Source organism: Gavia stellata, chromosome 32 (assembly GCF_030936135.1).
Source record: "Gavia stellata isolate bGavSte3 chromosome 32, bGavSte3.hap2, whole genome shotgun sequence".
NCBI lineage: Eukaryota > Metazoa > Chordata > Aves > Gaviiformes > Gaviidae > Gavia > Gavia stellata.
In genome coordinates this window covers 2,510,910-2,538,551 of record NC_082625.1, presented here as the reverse complement: position 1 = coordinate 2,538,551, position 27,642 = coordinate 2,510,910, and the positions used below count along the sequence as shown (strand labels likewise).

General features: G+C 40.1%; 1 protein-coding gene across 1 annotated transcript in view; it reads right to left on the bottom strand.

Moving 5' to 3' along the window:
- The window catches only part of CPAMD8 (C3 and PZP like alpha-2-macroglobulin domain containing 8), a 54,887-nt gene that overhangs the window by 9,409 nt on the left and 17,836 nt on the right, over positions 1 to 27,642 (bottom strand). Inside the window, exons 19-36 of the mRNA XM_059831744.1 lie at positions 27,027 to 27,092; positions 23,432 to 23,663; positions 22,623 to 22,776; positions 21,875 to 22,017; positions 21,359 to 21,410; positions 20,373 to 20,671; positions 19,722 to 19,947; positions 18,974 to 19,150; positions 16,142 to 16,223; positions 14,440 to 14,596; positions 13,880 to 13,954; positions 11,708 to 11,873; positions 11,078 to 11,164; positions 10,006 to 10,142; positions 9,473 to 9,628; positions 9,005 to 9,067; positions 8,387 to 8,625; positions 5,009 to 5,096 (exon numbers count right to left, since the gene is read on the bottom strand). Coding sequence (XP_059687727.1) covers positions 5,009 to 5,096; positions 8,387 to 8,625; positions 9,005 to 9,067; positions 9,473 to 9,628; positions 10,006 to 10,142; positions 11,078 to 11,164; positions 11,708 to 11,873; positions 13,880 to 13,954; positions 14,440 to 14,596; positions 16,142 to 16,223; positions 18,974 to 19,150; positions 19,722 to 19,947; positions 20,373 to 20,671; positions 21,359 to 21,410; positions 21,875 to 22,017; positions 22,623 to 22,776; positions 23,432 to 23,663; positions 27,027 to 27,092 — 2,599 coding nt within the window. The remainder of the gene's footprint in view (positions 1 to 5,008; positions 5,097 to 8,386; positions 8,626 to 9,004; positions 9,068 to 9,472; positions 9,629 to 10,005; positions 10,143 to 11,077; positions 11,165 to 11,707; positions 11,874 to 13,879; positions 13,955 to 14,439; positions 14,597 to 16,141; positions 16,224 to 18,973; positions 19,151 to 19,721; positions 19,948 to 20,372; positions 20,672 to 21,358; positions 21,411 to 21,874; positions 22,018 to 22,622; positions 22,777 to 23,431; positions 23,664 to 27,026; positions 27,093 to 27,642) is intronic.

Sequence of the window (27,642 nt, the reverse complement as noted above, 5' to 3'; positions counted from 1 at the left end):
CCAGCTGAAAAATCCAAAACATTCTTCTGCCAGGAAAATTAATCCTTACATTTGAAAAGAGCAGCCATTTGAAAGAGCCCTAGGCATCCTCCCTTTTGACGAATGGGGTCAGGCCAGGCCTCTGGTACTCATCTTCTCTCCCTCTGAGGCCCAGGGATTTGTAATTTGCATTGTACCAGTCAGGCCCACAGACTACCTCTTCTTACGCTTTTTATTTACCGGGACAATCTGCATACCTAAGGAGCATCAGAACACAATCTAAGAGTACTTCCCGCATCTGGGGTGCTACTGCCCCTAATTTACCCCAGCCATTTGTGAAAACGCTTTAGCTCATCTCCTCACGCTGACTGCAGGTCTGTATGTACATCATGATCATGGTCTTCAGAGGAAAGTGCAAGAGCCCTTGTTTATGGAATTACTGCACCACCTCAAAGAATCCAGTAGCTATCTCCCTGGTACAGAATGCTAATGAATCACCATCAAAATATAAATCCTACCATCTGCTATAATTCTATAAAGTTTTATTTTAAAATTTCCAAGGGAGTTACTCCTATGATTTTCCGTATTTGGAATACTAGCATCTCAGTATTATAATGACTGTCATGCTGTATGTACTTGGTCAGCCGATTGGTCATTACTGTTTTGATAAACTGTATTCAGAACACATCTATCATGTGAAAAATATTTAATCCAGAAGCTGGGGAGGATGACGGTCTGTGGAAAAGGACTCTTGTGTTTTAATCCCAGTTTGGGGAGTGGAGTTAGGGCCAGAGCAGATACTTCAATTCTATTGTCCAAACTGTCTTATTGCTTTAACCTCTCCGTCAGACAATCCCTTTTGGGACATAGGGATAATATTTCCTTGGCGCTTTTTTTTTTTATTTTTAATGTTCCTAAGTTACTTTGAGAGATCTCAGAATGAAAACCCCGTGGAAAGGAGGACAAAGCATTATTATTATGCATTAGAAAGAATGACATGAAGCAAAAATAATTTCTACCAAAATCTGCCCAAACCTGCTACCGACAGCTTTAACTGTGAATTTCTTCAGCATAGTGCTTCTAGTTGTAAAACCCTGCACACAGCTTCCTGCTATTACTGTAACAAGCAAAGGAACATGTGTTTAAGTCCCACACAATATGGAAAGGGCCAATTTAATTTGTCCTTATAATTTTAGGGGCCTGATGGTGGCTGTTATTACTCAGCAGTAGATGGCTGCAGACAGTCCTTTTATGAGGGCTTGGAGAGGCTGGCGCCACCGGGAAATGCTCAGCTCAGCTAAAGTTGCATTTTTCTGGTGAAGCTTGATATATACCAGCCTGTGGCGACCTCCTGACCTTGTCGACACCCAGCATTATTAGAAGGATTTGTGGCTGCACAGCCAGGGGGGCTGCCCTCAACGTGCAACAGAGCATTCATTAACTATCACTGCCCCGGAGCTGCACGTGGGTCCGCTCTGCGCACACTGCTCCCTTGTGAGGGCAAACAACAAACAAGGAAATCTGATTTACAGCCCTACCCCTCCTCGCCAGGAGGTGAGGGATATGGCTAGGGTAACAAGAAACTGCAGCAGTGGGAATGACAGGGCTCTGCTGAAGGTGGTGTCCAAAATACAAGACAAAACTAGTACTGGGTCATCAGTGGAAAAATTTCGGTTTTGTCAGCATGATTTGGATACACATTTGATATCCGTGAATAAATCATAGGGGTTGTATCTGCATCTTCACTGCCTAGCTATATATATGCTTGAGCTTTGTCCCTACATTTCATTTTTACAGATGCAAAGGGTTTCTGCAATAAGAAAGATGGAATTCAGCTCTTCAAGGGGAACATTCCCCTTTGGAGATGCAATATCCTTCCCAATTTAGCAAAATCTCCTACTGCCCAAAGTAAGTAATTCTGTTCTGGTTTTAGAAATGGACTACCTAGTACTGAATCCCAAGTGCAGAATCCTCTCTCCAAATCAAGGCACCAACTACACAGTCTTTTACCCAAAGACCTTTCAAAACAGTGGGTTTTCAACCAGCTTATTTGTACCTGACAAGCACTGAAGAAGTATGCACTGCATGAAGTACCTGACATCCTTCTGAGATTTGCAAGGACTTAACTCGGATAAGCTCTGTGCTGCACGAGCTCAGCCTTCCCAGTTAAGAAAGAGAATCAGCTCCTTTTCCCATTAAAACAGGAGGAGAAAGGAAGACAAAGCACCTGCTGTTCTATGCCCAGAGACCCTAACAGATGGGGCTACACTGTGACTCTGTTGCTTCTTTACCCATAGAGGCAGGAACACGAGATTCAGACAGGTGAGAAGATGCCACAAGGGAAAGCACAACCACCTCATCTGCTTAGTACTACAGAAAGCCTAATGTGCTGGAGAGCTCATTCAGCTTTGAGAAGATAACTCCTGCGTGGTAGCAGGGCAGCTTGCTTTTACCCTCTGACTGCTTCCATCCAGGCCAGGCTCAGGGACATGACAGAACGGAGGAAGGGCATGAAGCTGACACATGGTGCTTCCCAGACATTGACGCATTTATCTGACATGAGCAGCGTGGACACATCTCCCTGTTTCTCTGCTCTAGTTTCCACAGGGCCACTGTTTGTTTCCGATTTAGGAGTGAGGACCAGCACCTAGTCAAAGAACTAGCAGTGCTGAGGCACCACAAGATGGCACTGAATGTGACAGAAGAATCTCTGAAGCCATGAGAAACCGAACATCGGAGGCAAGCTGGTGTTGCAGAGCACGAGGATTATGGCAACACACTAGAAGACAAGAGAGAATAAGGGGTACTGCAAACAAAAGTGTTTTGGAACATTATACAGCTAGTTCATTGGGGAACCAGAATCAGAATTCCCTTGCAGAGTGTATATCCTAATGCTAATCATATATTCACAATTGTCTTCAGTGTTTCCCCTACTTAGAACGTGTACAACATGCCCTGAACACGGGTTAGCGTAAACCATCAGCACAGCACAGGAGCAGATTGCTGCATGTAGCAGCCTTTCAGTAGTAACTAAATCCAAAATAAGCATGTTTGGTTTACAAGTCTTTATCTGGGACACCTGCCTGGCCCAGCCACGTAAGCAAGCCTCAGACCAGAGCACAGCTGCCTTGGCAAAAAGGAAAAAAAGTTCAAGGACTGCAATGACAGAACCTATGCAGCCCCTTGTAACACATGAGCTTACGGGTCCTTCTCAGGACTCTCGGCCTAGAAACTCTTAACTCTGTCCCCTGCTGAAACTGGTAAAGGAGACACTCACTCAGTACAGCCTGGACAATGGGAGCTGCTATGTCTGTAATTTCTTCTTAGCTCATTTCAGGAAAAATAAGGAATACAGGGATTTGTTACTTAACCTAACAATTTCTCTGTTCTTCTGTAATGAAAACCCCTTTGCATTCTTTGTTTCAACTCTTTCCCTCCCTTTACTCCTCCTTGTCCTCTGCTGATAAAACTTTCCATGGGTTTAACAGCATAAAGATATCTTGCTCTCCTCCTGTCCCATCTTGAGTTCTCTGGTCCTAAGTGAGGTTTCCATCCATATTTTTTCCTGCCATTACTTATGTAAATTACTGTGAAAAAGAACTTGTTTGAAAGCAGTACAAATGACTGTCACTCTAACACCTTCAGCAGGAGGAGATAAAATAGTAACCAAACCCACTACAGGCCTCCTCACCTAGTTTTCCTCCTTTGTCTTACCACAGGGATACTGGAGACCTCCTACTGATGGTCTTGCCTCATCTGAATAGCCATATTCAGTTTGCTGCACCATTTGTTGCATGTGAGAGAGAACACCACACTCAAAAGTCAACAGGCAAATAAAAATAGATACATTTTACATACATGCATTTGAAACCAGAATTCTCAACATGCAGCTAGTGAACGGATATAAAATAACTTTTATATTTCTCTTTACAGGAATAATTTCCTATCTGATCAACACAGATCTCTGTACAGAAGTATTCCAGTACAGCTCCCTAATACTGAAAGGATGCAATTCTCTTCTCAGGGACTAATACACCAGTTTCTCTGGCTTCAGTGACATCCCAGGAGACTATCTGACAGCAGATTTTGACATGGATTGTAAGACCCTGAAGAGGAATATATTGGTTTCATTTTCTCCAGGAAAATGCAATGGTGTTTGTATTATAAATTAGCCAAATCAAGTGAAATCCTAGAGAAAACAAAGCAATGTGCACTCTTCCTTGAATTAGGATGTCAAATTAAACTGCCTATATTCTAAATTCTTTCCCCAAATCCCCGCCCGCCCCCCCCCCCCCCCCCAGTATAATGACAATAAAGTTATTAATGGAAGAGATCTTTTGGAAGAAAAATACTTTTTAGCTCTTTACCAGTTCTCAAGGATGCAAGGATTAGACCTCTTTAGTTACACAGTCCTTAAAAACTCTATTTGCAGCACAAAAACCACCAGTGAACACGCTGTAATGCTTCCACAAAATATAAAGCAAAGCTAAAGATTACAGTTCATCTCCCCTAGAAGGCTGGCTGGGTAAGAGGCACATTCTGTCCACCTCAGTTTGGCTTGCAATAAACATGATGTTCTCCCAGAAGGAAAAAAAAAAAAAAAAAAAAAAAAAAAGGCAAAAAATTCCAAGACACAGAGCCTCCAAAGAAATGGAATCCAGATGTTGGAGATAACACAGCCCACTAAGAAGCCATAAACAGCTCCTGTTAGAGCACATTTTCACTTCAGCATTTCCAAATAGGTCTCATTTAATTACTGTGCACTGTGCTCAGTAATAAACCTTCATTTGGCCATGTTCGGTAAATTTGTTAATCTTGCTCAGAACATCCATTTACTCATTTCAGATAAATATTTTTTGACAAGTGAAATCTCCTGCCTCCCCCCCAATTTTAATTGCATCTTTTTGGACAGTGCTCTAACATCCAATAGGATTTGCTTCCTATTGTTCCCCAAAGGGAATCCCTGCCAATTAAGAGAGCCAGGTCCTGGCCCAAGATCATGCCTTGCACTCCCATTACAGCATCTTACCTGCTCTAGGCTCTCAATATCTGCACGAAACCCTGAGAACAATGGCACTTCCAAGACAGCCATGTTAGACGATCCGGAGTGCAGCCATCTTCCCATGAGAACAAAAAGAGAGAAAGAATGAAAACAAACTCAGGATCCGAGGTAACAAATGGTACATGGACAACTCAGGATGGAGAACAACTGAAACAAACTTCAGAGGAAAAAAACCTAAAAGGATCTACTCTTCTTTGAAGGACTTGTTGAAAGCCACAGTCTACTTTGCTTCACAAAATCCTCTTTTCTGCTTTTATTCAACAAAAATTAAGCACAATTCACAGAAGGCAGAGATGTAGGAGATGTCCAGGCCAATGGAAGCAGAAAAGTGGAAGAGAAGGATGTAGTGTCCTGTGGGGCTGCTTGCCTCATTTTTCAGTCACTGAGAAAATGCATTTGGTAAAAGGGAATAACCCCTTGGAGTAGAAGAAACTTCCGTTCTTCCCTAAGTGAAGGGCTGTAAATGGATTGTGGTGTAAGAGGGATGTTACTTCCCAATACCAGGCAGTCATTCAACCCTGGGGTTTCATAAATGGCCATTTCCCTCCGGCATCTAATCGACACTGAGAAAAGTGTCTTTGCTAATGAGTCAGCAACCTCACTCTCTAGTAACTAGTGTTAAAGAATTCACTGCCTATATCATCCTCTATAATACCAATGGAGACTCCAAAAAACCACTGAAATTCAGAGTTGTTGTTACTGCTGAAGTGTGCATAAAAAAAAAAAAAACACAGCAAGGGGTGGAGAGAAAGTTTCTTTGGGCCATTGCAAAAGATTTCAATTTCTTGCAGCATGGCAGAAGAGTTGACGCCGTAACAAAGAAGCTCCTGCTAATTCCAGAACAATGCTCCTTTTCTCTGCATTCACACAGAGTCAGCTCTAAACTATCCCTCCTTGGCAGCTTACCTGTTTGCTGTTTAGTTGCACCAAAGACAATGAGCTTGGACCCAGGACTTATTAGCTCATGCCCAGCACTGAGAAAACTCAGTAGGCAGCTTCCAGAACCAAATTTGCCAGATCTGAACTGGCTCCTGTGGGGCTGCTTGGAGGCCTCTATATGGAGACCGCCACAGCTAGGGTGGGCATGCAAGTTTGCTGAAGCTTTGCACAGAGCCAACCTGGATGTAATGCCACACCCAAGCTCATACGCCCACAGTAGCATGGGATGGTCTGTGGACGGATCCAGCTGGCTCTGTGTAAGACAGTTCAGGGCTGACAGTCTCCCAGAGACTTTAAGCCTTGTTAATCCCAATCTAACTACATGTACCATACTCCCTAAAAAAATCCTGTAGTATCTCTACCTGCATTTTTCTCCACTCTCTGTTATATCAGTCCTCAATTTCCCATACTGTTTTCTTCCTAACTCCTCAAAAGTGCCTCCAGGACTTCACTAAGCAAGACAACACTTAAAAAAAATTAGATTCTGAAGCACACTTCCAGCTCAAAATATTTCAGTTGTCATCCTTAGATGCATTCAGATGTCGTCCTCTATTCACTTTGTCTAAATAAGATGATGAAGGAGTTAAAAGAGCATCATTACAGGAAGAAGGGGAGGAAAGAGAAGATTTCATTTGCTTTTGTTTTCTTTCCAAGCAATCAATCTCCTTGGACTGGGCTTCCTCTCAAATTTCTGTCTTTGCTCCAGCAATTCCCAGGGCAGAAGTTTCAGAAATAACAACAGAAAGGTTGTGTTGATGCAGGGCAGCCTCCTTAGTTACAGGCATCTTCAAGGGACTGACAAGACTTTATAAGACTACCTCCCCAATGCAAGCTGCAATGCTTAGGCAGGGGGAGAAGAGGTTGAGAAAGTGATATTGTGTTATACACAGCCAGACCGACCCCAGCAAACTTTTGGCTGATGAGTTTGAGTTCCTTGTCACTGGCTGTTGTTACTGGAGCGAGGAAGAATTCAACTAGGCTGAAAAATGCCTGGCCCAGGATTACACAGGCTCGTGGCAATGAGAGGCAATGTATCTGCCAGCAACATGGCCATGTGAGCAAGGGGCAAGTGTGCTGACAGAGATAACAAGACCTCCTCTTTGCCTGGAGTCACTGCAACTTTTTTCAGGACTGTAGTCACTGTATGACTTGGCCTCTGCAGGAAGGAAGGAGACAGAAACTGATAGGGGAGTGAAAGTTTTCCATTTCCATGAATTACATCTGAGCTGTTCACTTGATTTGTGCTGTTTCAGTTCAGTGAAGCTGTAGCCCCACCACCTGCCATGCTCCTGGTCACAGATATGCAGAATAGTTATGAAATTCTTGGGAATGGTTTCTTCTGTTAAACAGTAGGATGCTGTAAGCTCTCCTATTTACTTTGGTTGTGGCTTTCCTTCTTTTGGACCAACTTTCCAACAACCCCCTTAAAAACCAAAACATTTCGTAAAGAGATCAGCAACTCCTGATAACTGCAGCAATACTGACATGTTTAAGCAAAACATGTAAGTGGATTGAATACAGGTCAGAAACTATTCTTGCTGCTGTTTGTCTACAGGCAAGCTGTTTTCTCTTATATCTTAAGTTTCCCAATCTGTAAAATGAGAGCGAACTGCTAATGTCTTTGCAAAGTGCTTTGAGAGCTAGGAATGAAACTTCTGGAGCTTTAGTATCATGCCAGCTTTAAAACTTATTTTTAATTTCTTTATATGGAACAAGGAGATAAGCAATGAGCTTTAGAGAGCTTATTAACAAATATCTGCATGTATTGTGCCTTTACCATAGATTCCAAATTCATACCATGGCAACAAGCATCTTCTGTTAGGTTTTTGGTATCCAAAACTAAAGAATAAGCAACTCAAACATTAAAGTCAAGGCAATAATATTTATAAAACTATCAACATGTTTAAGATATTAGTTAACCAGTTGAAATTACCTAGCTCTTTTTGGCTTTTAAGGAAAACCGGTTACTGAAGGCCTAGAAAATAATCCAGAACTTTTTCTTTTCCACCTGACACAAGCAAATGACATCCAATTTGTCATCTTCAAGTTTTGGAGAAGCAATAATGAAACTTAATGACAAAACCCCAAGGTGTTGCCCTCTCTGTAAATTTTGTTCTTGTTTCTCTACCTTTGACATAAACTTAACACTAACATTATTAATGCCAGCAGACAATGCTTGTGAATGTCCACGCAATAACTCTGTCCTACAACCCACAATTATGGTTGAAATTCTGTATTCTGCATGTGAGGTGTTCTATCTTACACTGTTTGAGATACGAACAGTGCAGCGAGAAAGAATTTGGTATTTTTCCTGTATCAATGAATGTATCGGTATAGATGTGCTGATCAGCAAACTAGATGGTTTCTGAGAAACAGGCAGGACATGATGCAGATGGCATTTCCTACCTAGTGCATGTCTCCAGTATGACTTTGTATTCCCGATGGTCCTGATCTGAAGCTGGGTCATCATCATCCACCAGTGCCCTCTCTCTGTGCAAGGCTTCAGAGCGATTCTCATCTGGAGAGACAGACCGCAGGAGATTTGGAGCTTGAAGATGCTGCTCTGACTTTGGCTCCTTCAGGTTAACCAAGAGCTGGAAAGCTGGTTTGGCAATAGGATCAGGTACATTGTAAGTAACATCAATCTGTAGCAGAAAGGGGGGAAAACCAAAACAAATCAGGGCAGTTTATTAGACGCCAACATTTCATAGCATGTACAAATGTTCCCTAAAGACCAGCATAAACACCAGATCTCTTCAGAGAGAGGTAATGGCAGGCACAGAGGCAACAGAGGCTTTACACCACAGTTTATATATAGGTAAAGCTGTACCAGAGCAGATTCACCCTAGTACAACCACATTTACTTCTATGAATTAAAGCAACACCATGTTATATAATTACTTTGAGAGAAATTCAAAGCGTAACTCCTTCCTCATAGCAAACTGGGATTAGAAAGTAGCAAACAGACCGTGAGTTTAGAGATCACCTGCTCACATGCTTTCTCCAGCCCCATGGCAACTTTACCTGCATCAGACAGCAGCCTTCACCTTTGGCACTCACAAACAGCCCCGTTGGAATACTGGGAATCTGGGGAGAATCCACAGTTAAGACACAGACAAGACATGGCACTCAGAATGGAAATTAATATCAATTTTAGCTTTATTCTGTACAAAAGATCTTTCCAGTTACAAAGAAGACGGCAGAAGTGAATGAGTATGGCTTACTCTTCTCAGCCACCTGCATTCAACAGTGGTAGGAACAAGCAGCAGCACAAAATAAGCATCAGGCATTAGTTATGGTGAAAAATGCCTTTAACTTTGAGTGCTGCCTCCTTCACATCAGAACACAGCCATAAAACCCCAGAAAGTCCCAAGATCTCACATTGTTTAACTTGTGCTTTTACCATTACTGAACTTATCTGAGTTGTCATTCAGAACCCAGCTCAGATGGATCGCTTTAAAAATTTGGCTACATAAGCACAAAACCACCTACCACTGCGGTCTGGAGAACTTTTTTATTCATCTTGTTAAGCTCAAATGTCTCCTGGTAGTCTAGATTAGTAGAAGCCAAGGAAATGGTGAGGTTGACTCCTCCAACATAAGAAAGGATAGCATATTCAGCCAGAGCTTGCAGGGCTACACATGTGTCCTGGGGATCAGAAGAAGGAGAGATCAGAATAGTGAAGAATACAGGAGCATAGTAAACTTATAAACAAGCACTATGCTGTACAGTCATCAGCTTCTAGTAGAAGAATCTTCCTTATTAATTCAGATAGCAAAAGAAATATCAAGGTTTGTTCACTTTTGCTGTCAAAGGCATCTGTAAGGACAAAGTCTAGGTTCCTTTTAAATTATCAGTCCAGAAGGAAGCAGTAAAGAGCACTGGAAAGTTTTTCTTCTTACCAGGACACAGACAGTTTCTGCCTAGACTCTACCCGGAAACTCTACATTGACCATTCCTGAATCAATTGATTTCTACAACTGATTATGCATGCATTGAAGCTACTTTTTTTGGATGCAGCCCACCTGAGTAGATGAGAATCCTCCAAGTGCATTCCTCTGCTGTGAAAGCCATTTTACTACTGGGAGTGCAGAGGCCACGTCTCCTAGGAGTGTGTACGTCAAAAGGGCATAAGATGTCATTTCTACTTCTGCAGAAACAACTGAAAGAGGCGGGGGGAAATAAAAAAAAATAAAATCAGAATACTATCTAGCAGTGAGAATCTGGGCAGGTCTAGAGATAGTTCTATGAATATTCATTAACTGAAAAATAAAAAAAAGTTAAGAGTCTGTAAAAGTAAACACAGGAAGAGAAAAACTAAGTTGAAAGATGTCTGCACCCAAGACGCATCATCTTCCAAAGATATCTCTGCTTCCAACATAAGCCGTTTCCTTCACACAATAGATAACCTTTTTTCTACTTGATTGTACCCCATAAGTAATTTCTTTCCCACTCCAGTTCTAGTTTGCTGCTGCCCATACTGTATTCCTGTCCTAGGGACTTTCATACAATATCCAGTTAGATCCTTCCTGAACATTGGTGCACCTATATCATGTTAGAAGAGACAATGGCTTTACGTGACTTGAAAATTATAGCATCATTCACTGTTGTTGTGGCTTTGATAGTTAAAGTCTAGGAAATCAGCTGAAATGCCAGTGACTGCAATAAAAGTTGGGTATAAAATCCCTAGGTCTATTTGAAAATACAAAACTAAACAGCTTTAAAATTCAATGTATTTGACTTCTCTCAGATTTCCATTTCAAATGATTCCTCCCTGATGGAATCCCACATGGCTCTCACTCTTCTGTATCGCTCACTGTCTTTATAAAACTGGAGTGAAAAATGGTGAGATAGCTGGGGCTGAAAAGCCAGTCCTGTCTTGACCACATCTAGCTTTGTCTCTCATTTGCTCTTAACCAGCTCTTTCAGCATAACATTACCCGCCTCTTACGAGTTCTCATTTCTTCCGGACCCTGCCCTGACTGACTGCCATTTTCAGAATACCTTCTATTATATAAACAATTCACAAGAATACATGCAGTCAGTGGCCTGCTGTTGCAGTCCATTCCCTTATCTCTGTCTTTGGAGCATAAGTACCTGATTGAGAGAGACCGTCATTAAATCCCATGAAGGTATCTTCATCAGTAACAAGAGTTCCTGTCAAGCTCCAGTGTGTAAAGCCATCTAGAAAAATGGGACAGTGGAATATGTATATTATTACAGCAGGACTGCAGCTGAGCCTCTGTATATGGGAAGAATTAAATTCTACTTTTGCATTGACTCAAAGAACAGATTCCTGCCCTGAACTGCACTGTCCCTCCTTTTAGACAAGCATCCCTTGGGCAAGAGGCTCCCTTTGCAATTACAAAGATGGCTCAGTGTGACAAATTAGGTAATTCCTGGATTTTAGATTAAAATACACCATCAGGGAATGTGACGTGTTACAAGGCAAACTCTGTCATATTGACAGGAAAGTCACTGCAGGGCCTCTGGTACACTCGCCTTCCTTCAGCATGTATGCAACTAAGGTACTTGGCCCTCTCTACAGAGAATCGGGAAAACTCTTGCCTTACAAAGTCAGATTGCCATGAGTAAGACCTCATCTTATAGGCTCTATCCTCTCCAGTAACTCGAATATATCATTCAAGTAGCAAGGGCTATTTGCTTGTTCCTATATGAGGATTGCCAGTTCAGGGACTTGCCAGATTGGACTCGGGAGCATAGTACCTTGCGTAATAGCCATGCTGTTCATTTTCCGCAGCGTCACAGCAGCAGAGGGACTGTGTAGCAGTGTCAGGGCATAAGCAATCAAGGCAGTAGTGTAGGGGTCTTCTGCTGAATACAAGTTGGACTCTAAGAAGTGTTTTGCTTTTTCAACAGCTGTTCTTTCTTCCTATATTTAGGGGAAAGAGCCCAGACATATTACCAGCCTCTATATCTTAGAAGTTAGAATCACTTTATTTCTCATTACTTTGTGTCCATTAAAAAAAAGCCAAAAAAAACCACAACTAGGAAAGATGCAGTTAACTCTCTGCAGAATGACACTAATGCTTTCCTTTCCCTAAGAAAAGCTGTGCATCACAGATTCAAAAAAGGAGCAAATAGCATAGTAAGAATGATCTAGACTAACACTGAGACACATTTATTCCCCCCTGAAGCTGAAAAAATTTCATGCCCCTGCAAGGCAGCAGATGAACAGAGCAGAAGCGAGCTCTCTACTGTATGTTTGATTGCGTTCCTGACACTCTGGAGCGTCTAGCAGACGCCAGAGGATAATAAAGGCCAAGGTTCCCAGGGGTCCCTGCAGCCACAAACATGTTTTATTAACTCCCTCAATGACCTCACCATGTAGGAACGTGGCTCGGATAATTTATAGAAACAATTTAATTGGACTTGATGTAATTTGGTTTCCTTTGATTTCCCTGTGGCACTAACCTTCCCCTTCCTCATTTCCTAGCTAAGATCATTAGTAACACTTGCAAATCTCCTCTAGGAAAACCATTAGATCCACATAAACTGCACTTCCAGCACATAAAAATGCTAGGGCTGTCTTGACACACAGCAGCCCAGAGAGAGCATCACATCACTTCTTGGGGAAGGCGGGGGACACTGCTGACTGAGAGGCAGAAAGTTACTCTATGAGCATTTGAGGATTTTCTAATTTTTTTTTTTTCATTTTTAATAAGGTTGAGGGCTTCCACACTCCAACAAGAACTGGGGGTTAGGGGCTATCTGCAGTGGCAGCATGGTCTCATTCTTCAAGCTCTACAGGGATGCCATCAGAAGTGCTGAGCGTTTCTGAATAGATACTGCTGTTGGCAGCTACTGTTTCAAAGTCTTCATAAATTCACTGGGTTTTGCCTGAATGGGCAATCCTTTTTTCTGAGTACAGATCACCAAGACACACTGCAACATCCAAAAATCCTTCTGTTTTAATCTTCCAGTTCTACCTGTACAGACCTACTCGCCCACCACCACTCTTTCCCTTGGCTGTTGAAGAGCAAGTGAGGAACTCTATTCACGACTTGCTCAGCACATCTGCAAGTGGGCATTTCCCCAGTCATAGTTAGCAGGAATGTTTAACTATGATGTTATCTGAGCATCTCCATTCTAGTGAAATTGCATGCAGGCAAAAAAGAAACCACAACAGAGGAGAGGCGCACTGTTTTTACCATGAGTTTTAAGGAGGACTCTCTAAAACGCCAGTTGTACTGGAAGTGATTTTTCTTTTTCCTACTTCAAAAATTATGCAGTGTAATTGCACGTTCCTACATAGCTATTCTTTTTTCTGTAGTGTTCCTGTTCTGTCTCACTACAAAGAAGAGAAACATTTTTCTCCAGAGTCCTCAATCCAGCACATTACAGGAGCGCAGCTCTCCAAAGATACCGTAATCTAATAGCAGTAGCATTTTGGCCACTGCAGCAAAGTCAGACTGCAAAAGTTTTCTGGATCCCTGAAGCCTATGTGGCCCTAGTTAAAGTGCTGTTAGCACTAAGCTAGCTAGTTAAAGTTTGAGTACTTACAGGCAAGCTACCAGCATCTGCATAGGCTGCAACCACACCTTGAAATTACAAGGCAGAAAACATTTTTTGCAGACATTTCTGGGAGAGATTGGGGGATGGGGTTGGAGGGAAGAGTTTTCCTCTGGTAGAATAAACCTTGAGCTGATGGTTGAAGGATGGGTCATCACCTTGAATAACTTCAGAACTGATTCCTCAACTTTAGAATAATCTCAAGGCTTTCCAACAGCCTCTGTTACCTGGATGCTATCACTCTAGTGAGCACAGAACCTTTGAAAATGAACAGCGGTAAAGTCAAGTTTAAAAAAAAAAAAAAAAAAAGAGAGACTTTTTAGAATATGTAGAATGCGAGAGCTGTTTTAACTAATTTTTTGTTACCTCGGAAGTTACACCTGTTTCCAGAAGAGATGCAACCACATAAGCTGTCAGGGAGATCTTACCATGGATTCCACCCTGGAGGGCAATGAACACAAACCACTGAGTGAAAACTAGAGAAAAGGACACTGGATAAAAAGACTCTTGAAGCAAGACAAAGAATATGTTGTAAGAGAAGCTGTGGCATCACAGAACTTCTTTCCCTTTGCACATAAGTAGTATAAAATTTAGGAACCCAAGCCAAGGTTGTAGCTTCCTTCCCTAGCAATAGCCTGAGAACACACTCAACACACATAACTTCATACTTTGAGACATAATTCTGAAGTGTTTTTTAAGACTTGACATCTTGTTTTCCATTCTCATGGGACAGCACACAGATATGTTTCTGATAGACTTGGTTTAACTGAAATTCTCCTGGTTCTTCCTATACTATTCTATAGCCTTTCAACTGCAATATTCATATTAGGCATAAGGAAACTGCATCACTTAATGCTTTGATAATGCACCTATTATTATTTTAAACATGCACCTATTGCATGATTTTGATTCTGTATAGTTTTTACCTGAATGTCCTTATTCAGTATCCTGCCCATAGCAGGAAAAGAACCATCTTCTTTCTGATGCTGGATGATCCAGTCTTTGGCAGCTGTTAGCTCTTTTGGGTCAATGAAAATAAACCCACGAGACTGTGCAAAGGACTTGAGGACAAAAGCTGTTAGCCTGTAAACACAAATTTATCATCTTTACTGAGAAAACACCCTCAGAACAATGTATCAGTAAAGGGAAAACAACATTCTTAGAAAGCACAAATTCTAAAAATCTTGTTGGGGAAACACTAAATATTGTTAAATCATCAATGGTACATAAAAGCACCTGAACGCTGTCCAAACTTCTGGATAAGAGCAGGATTAAGGGTCAAAAAATTAAATTGAAAAGTATAACTGGAAGATATATTTGTCTTAGTTATGACACACTCTGAAATTCAGTTCCCTTTTATAGGTGCTCATCTGCTACCCAGATTATTAAAGCTTTTAAATTAAGAATCAATATCCTTATAAATATGGAATTATTTGTAAAGAGAGGAGTAAATTTTCCAATTTTCTTACTGTCTTAATTAAAAAAGAAATTCAGACCCCTTGCTAAAGTCTGAGGCTGTGGTAGACTTTATACAGAATTAAGACTTAAGAAAGCAACAGAAGTGTTTTTGGAATTCTAAACCTCTGACATGCAACAAGTGCAAACTCTGGCCAGCTTTGGGAGATTGAATCATTCATTTTACAAGCCTCTGAGGAATGGGAGGGTAGAAAGCATGCTGCCTGGCAGGGGAGTTTTCAAGTGTTACGTAATTCTGTGTCACCATGTTTTACATCTAGGGACTGGGAGATGCCAGATCCAAGATAAAAGTTTACTATCTTAGAAACAGTGAGACAGCAGCATCATAGAAGTGGTACTACCCCTCAGATGAGTTCATGAAGAAAAATCAGTTTAAAGCAAAATACAGAGCAGATGGAGAAGCCAAACGACAGCACAAGCAAAGGAAGGAGGACAAGAATCTACTATATCTGAGACATTATAGTCAACTAACACACTAACGTGATGTAAGGTACCACCCTAACGGCCACGGTTTCCTAAGGGGGACATCAGTGAGATGAGCTGATTTCTCAGTTTCATAATTTCTGGTTCTCATATTGTTCGACTCTGAAAGGTCCTGCACTTCAATTCTCAGGGCATAAATCCATACCATTCCATTTATATTCCTGTGAGTGGATATAAAATAAAGCACTTGGGAGAAAAACTTCTTTGGGTTTTTTGGGGTTGATTTTGGTGTTTGGTTTTTTTCTACCCTGGTAGAAGCCTCTGCCACTTCTAGAGACAGCAAGTTTCTCTGTACATGCTTCAGGTGAAGCTCCATTCCCTAGTGGAATTAGGTGCTTAAATGCACCATACATTGCTACTCCAACTCCAGTAGACCAAATGTGATCCTTAACTATAGTTTCTGTGCATAAAGCCTGGACATATTAATAGATGTGACTACCTTAACTGCCCTCGAGTCCTGAAACAACTAACATAGACCTACTAGTGTAGCATGAACACTCAGCAGCATTGAAGCAGTAAGTCTATAGTCACTGAGTATTATTTCTGTTCTCTACTGTGTGCGATACCATGATGGAAGCTGGAAAATTATACTTCTTTCCTTGCCAATTGTGTATTTTTCCCATTTAGCAAACACTGAATTTTCTAACTCTGTTTTAAATAGCAACTCACCACATACTCCCCGAGGAGTCCCTCTCGCCAAAAGCACTGTATGAACCATCTTGTCTCTTGTAGGTCAGCTGGCGCTGGTAGCCTGGAAGTCACAAAAGAACTGGGGGAGTCCAAAATCCTCACACAGAGATAAACAAGTATGTAAAGTGAATGAAGACTCAGATCATCTGGCACTAGTGTAAGGGATTCTGCTGCCCGAGGCAACCTATTATTTTGCTGTGAGTACATACGCTGTAGCTTATTCAGAAATCCATTCAGGCTAACATCTGTAAGACTATAACTACTGCATTTTGGCCAGTAGAAATGTTAAAAATTTGATACCCCTCTGAAAAGATGCAGTATTAAAGATTTTTTTTACTTAAGCATACAGCCATTCTCCTTCCATTTTACTGAAAGCATCATGCAGATGAAAATTTTTTTTCCTTTACTGATACAACTGGATTTAGACTTTTCTCCAAAGCTGTTGCTTAATGTAACATGACAATAACAGCTGTGATCTTAACGTATACAAACACTTCTTAGCTACTAGGGCTGTCTTATAAGGCTTGTTTTAGACAACAGTTATTAACGAGTTGAATGCTGAAGATAGGAACTCTCTACCGGAATGTCTTTTGAGATTGAAAATAAAGATAGTCAAAATGCTCTTCCTGTTAGGAAAAAAATTTGCTTCTTAAACCTGTTTATCTTATAACCGTGAACTGCCCATCCTAATAAAGCACTCTAAGCCTCTATATTGAGGAATACAGAATACACACTTTGACAAACGCCTGTTGGGATCAAACCCTTCAGAAAGGGTATTTCTGATACAGAGATATGTCAAACCTGCAAGAAGACCGTGTCAAAGATGTTAGTGCCTGCTTAATTCTCCGATACATGAATAGACATTTTATTCCACACCGCATGACATTTTTATGGGAATGGATTACTTTTTCATTTCCGGAGATGAAGTTTCTTTGTTGTCCTCTCCAGATACAGGCAGCTCCACAATCCCTGAGTAAGGGCTGCCCAGGACTCCTACACTTTTTCCTGTTGCTCTCTAGCCTTGCAATGCTTATAGGGAATGTAGATAGGATGGTTTGAAACATGGAAGGAACAAAGTCCTAGAGATTAATGATGCTCTTGTAGCAAAAACATCTTGGGAGTTGTGGGATATATACGTGACAGCATAAATAACAGTATTATTTTTTTTCTTCCTCCAAACAACAGGTGTTACATTAAATTCGATTGCTTTTCTTCTACATAGGCCTCAGATGTAATTTACTACTGCGCACTTCCTCCTTGAATTGTTCCTAAGCATTCATTTCCAGCGTGTTATATGGAAAAATTAAGTACTCGTATTTTTACATCAGTCTTCTAATTGTCTCTGTTCTTTTATTTGAATGTTCATTTTGAGTTGACTTATGCTTCATTGCTCTTACATTTATTCTTCTTTGCTTGCTAGGTTGATAGTGGCACAGACTTTATGTCTTGCTTGCTCTTCTGAAATCCTCTGTTTTCTAAACACTCCTCTAGATGCTTGGACTCACTGGAGAGGTTCACCTTTCTAGTTTTCACCTGTTCACCTGCTTTTATAGAACTGCATTGTGGGAAAGTAGAAAAATTACTGACTGGTTTAGCTCAGGCCATTTCTAAAGGTTAGGGACTATATGGGAATTGTTGGGTATCAGCACTTTGTACAATGGATGACTAAATGATGAAAAAGTTTTCTGGCTTGGTAAGTCACAAAAGCCTTCTAGAGTGAGCAAACAGACTTTCCCATCTAAACCTTATACTTGGCAGGGCTCCAGTAAACACAGAAAAGTTTAAAACTCTTGAGGATTTCTTCTGTAAGGGTTAATTAGCAGGCAGAGTTTGGAGCCAAAAACCTGGAAGGTTTGCAGATTCATAAAAAGAAACAAAAGCAAATGATATTGCAAAGGAAACACTGACCCAGACTATTAAAATTTCCCTTTGTCTTACTGCTATCAGCAAGCACAAAAAAATTACAAAGTGAAACAACTGTAGCCAGACAAAGGAAGCAGCACTGGGCTGTTGCTGCTGAATACAAGAAATATATTACATATTACATTTTATATTTATATTTTGAGAGGAGAACCACCTAATCCTGTCACCTCTGATTTCATGACATGACTATTGTCTGACTCATACACAAAACAGCTTTGTCCCTTTGGGTCATTCTTGTTTTTAATGATCTCTGAATTCTTACTTGTCCTGAGAATTGTGTTTAGTTATAAAACTATTTTGCACGCGGCTCTTCCCAAACAAATGCTGAGAAAAACAGTGCATAAAAAGATAGATCGCTTTGAGCTGTTTAGTGAGATAGACAGGACACTGAAAGGACAAGGAAAAGCCTTCGTTATATGGCTCTAGGTTAACTACTTTGCATACTAACTTCTGATTTTGGGTATACTGTTACTAAGGAAATACTGTTAAAGACACAGTTCAGAGAAGAGCCATGTAGTGACTAAAGGACCGGAAAGACAATTTAGGAATTAGGCAAAAACCTAAATATACAGATTTTTACTAAATTTTATTTTCCTTTCTGAAATGTTTAAACATAGAAATAAGCTGCCAAAGGAAAAAAAAAATATTAAAAAAAAAGAAATCAGTAAGCATGCAAACCAGGAGTTATTGAAGGGAAACACAGGCTACATATATCAAGGGAAAACATCTTGCCACCAAAATCTGTTAACCTGTGAGATTATCCTACAAGAAATGATGAATCCTCACCACTCGGGATACTCTTGATTAGAAAGGACAATGTGATACTAGTAAAACTCTCTAACTTACAATTTATAGAAGGAGAAAAGGCTTGTAAGTGTCATGAATTACCTTGAACAAGGTAATCAGTAGCTTCACTCTCCACCTCATGACTCAGTTGTTTGGTTTTCTGCAGATATTTCAGGACAAAAACATTTGGGGCAAAATGGATCATGTTCTGCTCCCCACATCCAAATGGTAATCGCAAAAGCTTGTCCAAGTTGTTCAGTGTAGGACCCATCACATCTCCTGTTTGAAAAAGAGGCGCCATGTTCAGCATCAAGGAATTACGCTTTACTTCCTTTTGATGTCCTATGATTAAAACCCACCTGGCTACACTAATTTCTACTAGCTACACATAGTCAGCTTAAATAAACTGTATTGTAAGTTGGAAGTCCTTCTAACGTTAAGTCTTAGCTCTTCAAGCTCTTGTTGGAATAAAGAAATTTAATGTTTCAGAGTCTGATTATCCATGACTTCCCAATTTAGATTACTAGTTTGGAACACAATTAGCACAATTTGTGATTACGATGATTATGAAATGAATACTATGGATCCTAACAGGCAGTGCCTCTGCAAAGCCCTTGGATGGTATCAACTTTAAGTCACTGTCAACCCAAATAGGGTTCAAACAAGTGACCAAAAAAACCCCCCAAACAATTATTTGTCCCAGAATTAAGCAGCACGTACATTTGTAACTACCTATGATTATTCTTATCTGATCTGTATTACTCAAATACCGGTCAGAAGCAAGTAACAGCTGGACTATCTCTTCATATTTGACAACTGGTACCTAGTGATACCTCCTCATAATTGATACCTATTATTGAAGCTGTAGCTCTTTCTGATCCTGGAATTATGTTGTGGGGAACTCCAAGAGTAAATGCTTCATTGTGATTTTCATCAGTCTCTTCTTTTCTCCAAATTTTAAACTCTCCCATTGACCCCCAGCCTGTGGAAAAGCCAATGTACTTCACCTCAAGCTGTTTGGGGACTGTCCACTCCACAATAATAGACTCATTTAGCACCCGAGTACCATGGCCAACCTGAAAGGAACAAAAAAACCCCATGCAGTTCCAAGAACCCACACATATGAGGTCAGTCTGCCATCTGTCCTTGGACCTAGTAACTTACGTGTGCATCAGAGAACATCGTAGATGCACCAGTACCTTTCTCTTTCCCACCCACAAAACAATCCAAGGAAGTTTAATGAGAATTCCACAGGCTTGACCTCCAAGGCTTTCAGCACACTTAGCACTAAAAACATTGAAGACTGAGATCCTGGGAACATAACGTGGCAAGCAGATATATTCTGATTAAAACAGCCTGATCAAGAATTCATATAGAAAAAGCAACAGAAATGAAGCTTTCGCCTTCTACAACAAGCCTAATGAAAATCTGCCGTATGTGCGCTCAAACTCTATTTAAGAAAGCAAGAGACTTCCAGACCGTTACATAGATAAATTCCTACCTGGATAATTCCATTTTTCCAGCTGATCCAGAAGCTGCGGAATTCATCCCAGGAGAGGATACCAGGTGTGTCCCTGCTGACCACCGGCTCACCCATTTTGCTTATGGAAATCCATGTTTTAGTATTTTGATGTCCACCAATAACAATCTCAGTCATCTCTGCCATGTCATGCGGACCAGAGGACAAGGCCAGGTGAGCATCATTGTGTGCTTTCACAGCAATGTCAAAGTGTGTCATCTGGGCAGGTTTCTGCATGTATTGGTACTCATATTTGTTCGGTGTAGAAATGTGTATTTTCTCTAGTCAGAAAAATAATGGAATGTTGTAAGAATTAGAGCTTAGCTCACACACTTCAAAAATAACCCATAGCTAACTACTAAAATTTAAACAAACAGACCTTTCCCAAGTACATGTTCTTTTTTCCAGCTTCTCTTAAAGAAACTACAAAAGTACACGTGGATGTTTCTTGCCACCTTCTATTTATACCCCCTTCCAATATAGAAGATCTTTCAATTTAAGCTGCTCAGCTGGTTTTCTTATGAAGTCTGTAAGTGATTTTTCAGTTCTAATCTAGTGGTCAAAAGCATCTCTGTAGCTACTGGAGCCAACTTTGAGCTATCCAAATCTCAGGCAGAAAGGACACACTGATTCCAGAACTGAATTTTTAAACATCAACTGAAAATATAGTACAGTCACAGTTACTGTCCACAGTGCTGAATACTTAAACTGTTTCATAAAGTAAAGGAATTTAATTGCCATTTCCAGAAATCACTTGGGCAGTTAGAGCAAATTCGTAATTAGCCAGCCAGGTAAGAAAGACTCTATGCAAAAGTTTCTCCTACACACCGTAACTGATCAATCACAGAGAAATGGAAACAAAGATTTTTTTTTTTTTTTTAAATTTTTTTTCCATGAGATGAAGCCACATGTTTCTATTTATAACTAAATCAAACAAACTTAATATCCCATTCAAATCATGAACTTACCATTTGGGCAGAAGAACACACTATAGGTGTATTCCCTGGACAGTCCCTCTGGCTATATAAAGACAGAAATCCATACATAAAAATGCAGTGCTTGGATTAGCAATAACGGCTATTCAGTTTTACTTACAAAATACATAAATAATATTCTGATGCTGTACAGAGTTTTATATCCTTTATAGAAAAAAGTTATTACACTGTATTCTGTTAGCTAGATATATACTAATCACTACCATCGAATCTCACATTACAGCATATTTCTTAGATGAACAGAGCAAGCATAATTTTTCTTCTGAACAGTACTGAAGATTCACCAGCACGAACTGAGAACCAAATGGGCTCTTTCTGTACGTGTACCACAAAAATGGATTATTTCCAATCATGTAAACATACCATAAATGAACTTGAAGATTCTTATAAACTTATTCACATTTGATTAACCACCTAAAAACTTTCATGATTTGCCCAAGCATTTATAATTTTTTTTTTCTGAATTATTACAAATTCATATTTTCTTACCTCAATAATAACACTACTGCGAACATAATCCACTCCCACTGGGGTCTTTTTGTCCATATAATTGTCCTCTGAGTGCTTGCCATTCTTTAAGGTCTGCATCCCATCCTGACAGCAATTAGTTCCCCCATAAGCAAAAGCTTTTGCTAAGAAACAGAAGGGAAAAGCAGCAGAGATTTTGTGATAGGAAGATCTTCAGGAGTTCAAGTGAAGATCTAAACTAATTAGATACAGTTGATTAACAATACGTCAAGCATTTTGTAATTACAGCTCTCTTACTACCTTTATTCCGTAAGTATTTGAATAGTCACATCTAAAATTGGACAATATTTGGACAGTCACAGAGCAACAGAGAAACTTTTTCCTAGTTTCCAGTGTTGCACAATTTTTACTGTGATTATTTTCTTGAAAGACGTACAGAATTTGTTGTTATTCTCTTATTTAAGAGTTTCCACTGATCTCTTCAGGGAGATGTAACAGGTCCAAACCATACATGACAACATATCACACAACAGGAAAACTGATGACTAGGGAACCTCCTGAAGTTTGTTCATATATTCTTCAATGCATCACAGCTATAGAATCTGTTTCTTAGAAACAAATGAGGTTGAAAAGCTAAGTTGGCAGCAAGTGGAATGAATGATTCCACGTTGGGGTACTAGGGAAATAAGAATTTTCTTCTGAAAGAGGAAGAAAAAGAAACACTTGTAAAACTCCTTCAAGCAGCAAGCTATATTTATTTCTATACTACCAGTGATGTTGCTCAGTCCAAGCTCATTGAAGGACAAAACGATAGCGGTGGGTTTAGCTTCCCCAGGGGCAACGCACTTCTTTCTTGTCAGATGGTGTTTCCCAGGGTGTCCAACAAACTTTATGCCTTTTGGAACAGAAATCTTCACATGCACCTGTGAAAATTTTTGAATGCCATTTATTGCTAATTTCAGCTGCAACACCAGCTAATATATATAAAACAAATCTGAAAACCACAAAATGCTTAATAAAAATCATAGTATGCACAAATTATTCATTTTTCAAACCTTCTAGTAATATATTTGACTGACAGCATTACTTTCAGCTCAGCAATTCTACAAGCAGTTCAGAATGATACTGCTGGCGCTAGACAGATAATGAGTTTGAGAAGAAGAAAACATCTAGGGAGACAGGATTTCTTGAAAAAAAAAAAACAACAAAACAAACCCAAAAATATTCTTGCAAAATAAACTACCTTAGCAGCTTTCTGATTATGAAGGAAATTCTTCTCTGTGGTTCAGCATAAGCTTCCTAATTGTCTTCCCTACATTTTTCAATATTTGCCTTTCTGAAGTGTTGCAAGACCCTTCAGAGTAGACTACTACAGTTGTTTGAAGCTAAAAGTAAATAAAGCAATGACATTTATTCATATTGAAAAGCAATATTTTTATCTTGTTCAAAGCATTTATGCTGAGCTTATCACTACATTCTCTCTACACCTTATCTACCATGACTTGTAGATCACTTAGGAAATTTTGATGATAAAACATAATTTAGTGACTTAGCAACAGGAATAAAAAGGGCCATTACCTCTACACAGACAGCTAAGTAGTTGTAGACAGTCAGTGGGATTTTGGTCTGTTCTCCCCGGATGACGTGGTATGGCAAGGTGAAATCAATGAAGAAAGGTTTAAATGTCTTCAGTTCTGTTTGACTGGCAATGCCCAACCCCTTCTCTTCAGACAGACCCACAGCTTCAGTTATCCATGTAGTGATGGAGTCTGGCACTTCCACGTGCAGCTGTGCTTCTCCCGAGATATTACTACGAAAGAGAACAGGGAACAGCATGGGTTGGTCAGATTAATGAAATGCTTTTGAATGGTAAAGAACAGAGAGCCAAATGTTTTGGGGAATTCCCTCCAGGTCCAAACTTACACGATAGCATCAGTGTCTGCTTTGAACAACAGCTTATAAAAGGCAAAATGTTTTCTATCGTTTTTTTTTGAGACCTATGCACGTTTATAAGGAGCAGAACAGCAAGTAGTTGCTTATGCAAAACACAGTCTAACATACAAATTCTTACTGGGCTAAAAGCTTTACAGGCATTTGCAGCCTCACTATAGAGTCACTTTTCTAAGAGGTGAATGGGGAAGGGGAAGGGGAAGGGGAAGGGGAAGGGGAAGGGGAAGGGGAAGGGGAAGGGGAAGGGGAAGGGGAAGGGGAAGGGGAAGGGGAAGGGGAAGGGGAAGGGGAAGGGGAAGGGGAAGGGGAAGGGGAAGGGGAAGGGGAAGGGGAAGGGGAAGGGGAAGGGGAAGGGGAAGGGGAAGGGGAAGGGGAAGGGGAAGGGGAAGGGGAAGGCTACACTGAGGTCCTGGATAAAACCAGTTCAGCAATAATTTATTTAACAGCTAGTGAAATAAGAATAATTTTTGTTGGAACCCATTGTCCTTGTATACATTACCACATTGCAGACTCTGCTTGAACATAAGGGCAAATGAGAAATTTTCCAGACACCAAGTTCAGCAACTGCTTGTCCAGGGGAGCATATTTTGATTCATTTGGTTCATTGGTTTTTGGAATGCCTGACTCAGAAAATTTCCAAAAACATAATTTTCTTCCAATGAGGATTGAAACTAATTATTAAAAATCAAATTTCTATTCTGAGTATTTAGCTTTACTGTGCATACCACAACAGGATATCATAAACCTGGTATCCTCTTCCATGCTTTATAATAATAGAAATTCAATTTTGTTCTGCAGACTTTGCTATTTCCCTCCTGCAAAGAAGCTTTGGCCTTGCCTGGAACAGAAAACATTTCCTCTAAAGCAAGAACAAAAGCTATTTCATGGCTCAACTGGCAGGATGATTGGTGCAGTTATGAGTACACCCTAAGGTTGTTTTCTCTCAAGTTCTTATTTATTCCCCAGAGCTTGATACACATGTTGCTACCTCTGCAATCTTTTGAGAGCAACGGGCATCTTAGTTGGCATGGAAAATGAGAAAGCGAGATCTTCAGAATAAGCTCTGCAAGTCTACAGCATAGCATGCTGTCTTTCAATGCTGCGATACCTCCTGATTCATATCCAGGACAAACTGAAGAATTGCGCTTTCACTGCTTTTCAACTGAAGGTTATTCACATTTTAGGTATCAAAGAAGTATCTTTACTTTCAACATCTAAATCAACTGTTTGTAATTTTCAATGAGCCTAAGCTATTGTAACTGTCACTAACTAGGCAGCATACCACATACTGCTCTGGTACAGTAGGAAAAGTATTACAACAAATAGTTTGATAAAAGAACTATTGATCACTATGCCTTTGAATAGGCATGTTAGGTTCAGTCAGTCTCCAAGCACTCTGGCCAATGAATGTGGTTCCCCAGATCAAACTACAGAGTGGAGAGCCTGGGAAATGCACTTGACTTGACAGCACCAAGTTATTTTAACTTCTTTTAAGCACAATGGTTTCTTAATATTTAGGTCTTCATCCTAACTGGAGTTAGGAAGCTGGTCCCTGCAAAAAACTTCAGCCCTGTAGAGTGAGCAGAAGGGTGTCCTAGCTCCAGAACTGGCAGTATTCCAGTCTGTTTAACCGGACAATTTGTTGCAGCTGATGTTCTTTCCACTGGGATTTCAGCCCATAACCAGCATTAACATTATTTTCACACATGAGGGCACTTACTCTTCTGGGCGGGGGGCCAAGGTACACACATATTTCCAGCCATTAGACCCTCCAGCCAGGCTTTAGGAATTTTTAGAACTGGTTTGGGAAGTTGACATTAGGCTTTTGTTTCTTTTTTGAGGATTGTATATTATAATTATAAATGGTAGAAGAAAAAAAATTTCTTCCTGTTCAAGAGAGGGGAAATCAAGGAATGCTCAAAACTTAGTTGTTTCTAATGAAATGAAGTGGAGAAAATGCAATCTGCAACTTTTTATTCCACACTCTCCCACTTACAATTAACTGCCCCAGCTTGCTGAGGCCTAAACGGGCACTTTTGGAATTCTTTGTGTATTTCTACAAAGCATATTTCATGCTCAATTGAACAGATTTGAATACACTTGCTGCAAGTTCCTGTCAAATTTAATTTATAATAATTTATTGAGAATGAAGTTTACTTCCAAACCTGGAGAAGCCTTTTAATAATTGCTTCAAATTATCCTAGATGTGCTGTTTCTGGGAGAGATTAGTTATCCATTTATTAATTTTTTTAGTTCCAGTTGTACCAGGTGGAAACCATGATTTATTGGGCAGTAAATTAAGGTTTGGGGGAGATGCTCTTGCATCAGATGAAAAAGAGAGAAGGGCCCTGTCCAATTTAAAAAGCGATCAATACAGAATACTCACCAGTGCATGGTTAGGCTATACCAGCATTTACAGAAGCAGCTATTCTGCCTCTATCTCCTCACACATATTACTCTGGGATAATTTTCCCACTAAAGCATATGCAGCAATTGATACTAGAATAGGGGTGGAAAGGAAGAAAAACACTAGCACTCGCTGAAGTTGACATTTCTGGATTACCCTAGGGTCCAGACACAAATCCAGACCCAACTCATTCCCCACTGTAAAGGGAAACTGGCACTTCTGAGGGGCTGGGTCTTGCCTCCTGACTGTGAACTCTAGCAAGGTTTCCCACTACCCATTGCTCTCTTAGGTAGTACATAGAATTCTGGTTCATATGAAGATTTTAGCACAGAGCAAGAAGTGCATCATCACTTCATATCTTACAGTCCCTTTTTGTTGCAAGAGCAGTCTGACTTGCATTTACTGTGAGGGAAGCTTATGCAAGAGGTAGCTCCTGCAAACCTATATCCTCACTTGCTCTTCAATAACTTGTTGATACACCCTTACCATAAGTGAGTATAAACCTAGAAATGCATTGAACCAAACCATTGCTCCTTTTCTTCCCTGAAGATACTCCTCTGTTTGTGACATTACACATGGGTTGCAATGTAGTCACAACTGACAGGTTCAACTTTAAGTAAGTGAACACACTTCAAGACCAGATGAAGCATTACAGAGAAAGGTTATTGATTAGAGCAGTAATGAAGAAAAGCAACAACAACAAAAAATAATCAGAAAATGTCAGTGTAACTCCAGGAGATTTTAAATAGCTTTGTTTTCCACAGTTGAAGAGGATACAACCCTCTGGATATAATGAAGGGAATTCCCTGTCAATACCTGACATTGAGGCAGTGCCAAATCCACGTTTCAGGAAAGAACGTTCTTTTTCTCTTCTCTGCTCTGCTAGAACAAGAAATAAGTCCTCTGCAATTAATTCTTTTAATAAGACGGTTTTAACAGTAACTGATAAATCAGCGTTATCACCTGAATGCAGCTCACATGACCAACCAAAACTCTAGCTAGCACAGAATCATAAAAAAGTGAATGGGTGTATCATTCAGAACACAAATTACATAGTCTCTCCAAATGATCCCGTTGTGCACACACACATCAGACAGTCTGGAGACATAAATAAGAATTTTAAAAAAAAGTATAAATACGATAAACTTAAAAACTAGTGTAAATAATATAATCTAAAAAAATAAAGTTTTATGATCCAAATCCTTTCACCAAACAAAATCAAAGGGAGCATATAAAGCATGTGACTTCCATGATACAGCCTTACTAATAGCAGTTACTACGGTCACTACATTTTATTCCCCTCCATTTCTTCTCTTGGAATTGTCTTGACCTCTAATATTTTCATAATTTGTTCCATTTTTCTACATCTGTGATGCTTCATTATCTTTTTCTTAACTAACCTCCAAAACTTACTCTGCTAAGAGAGGCCACC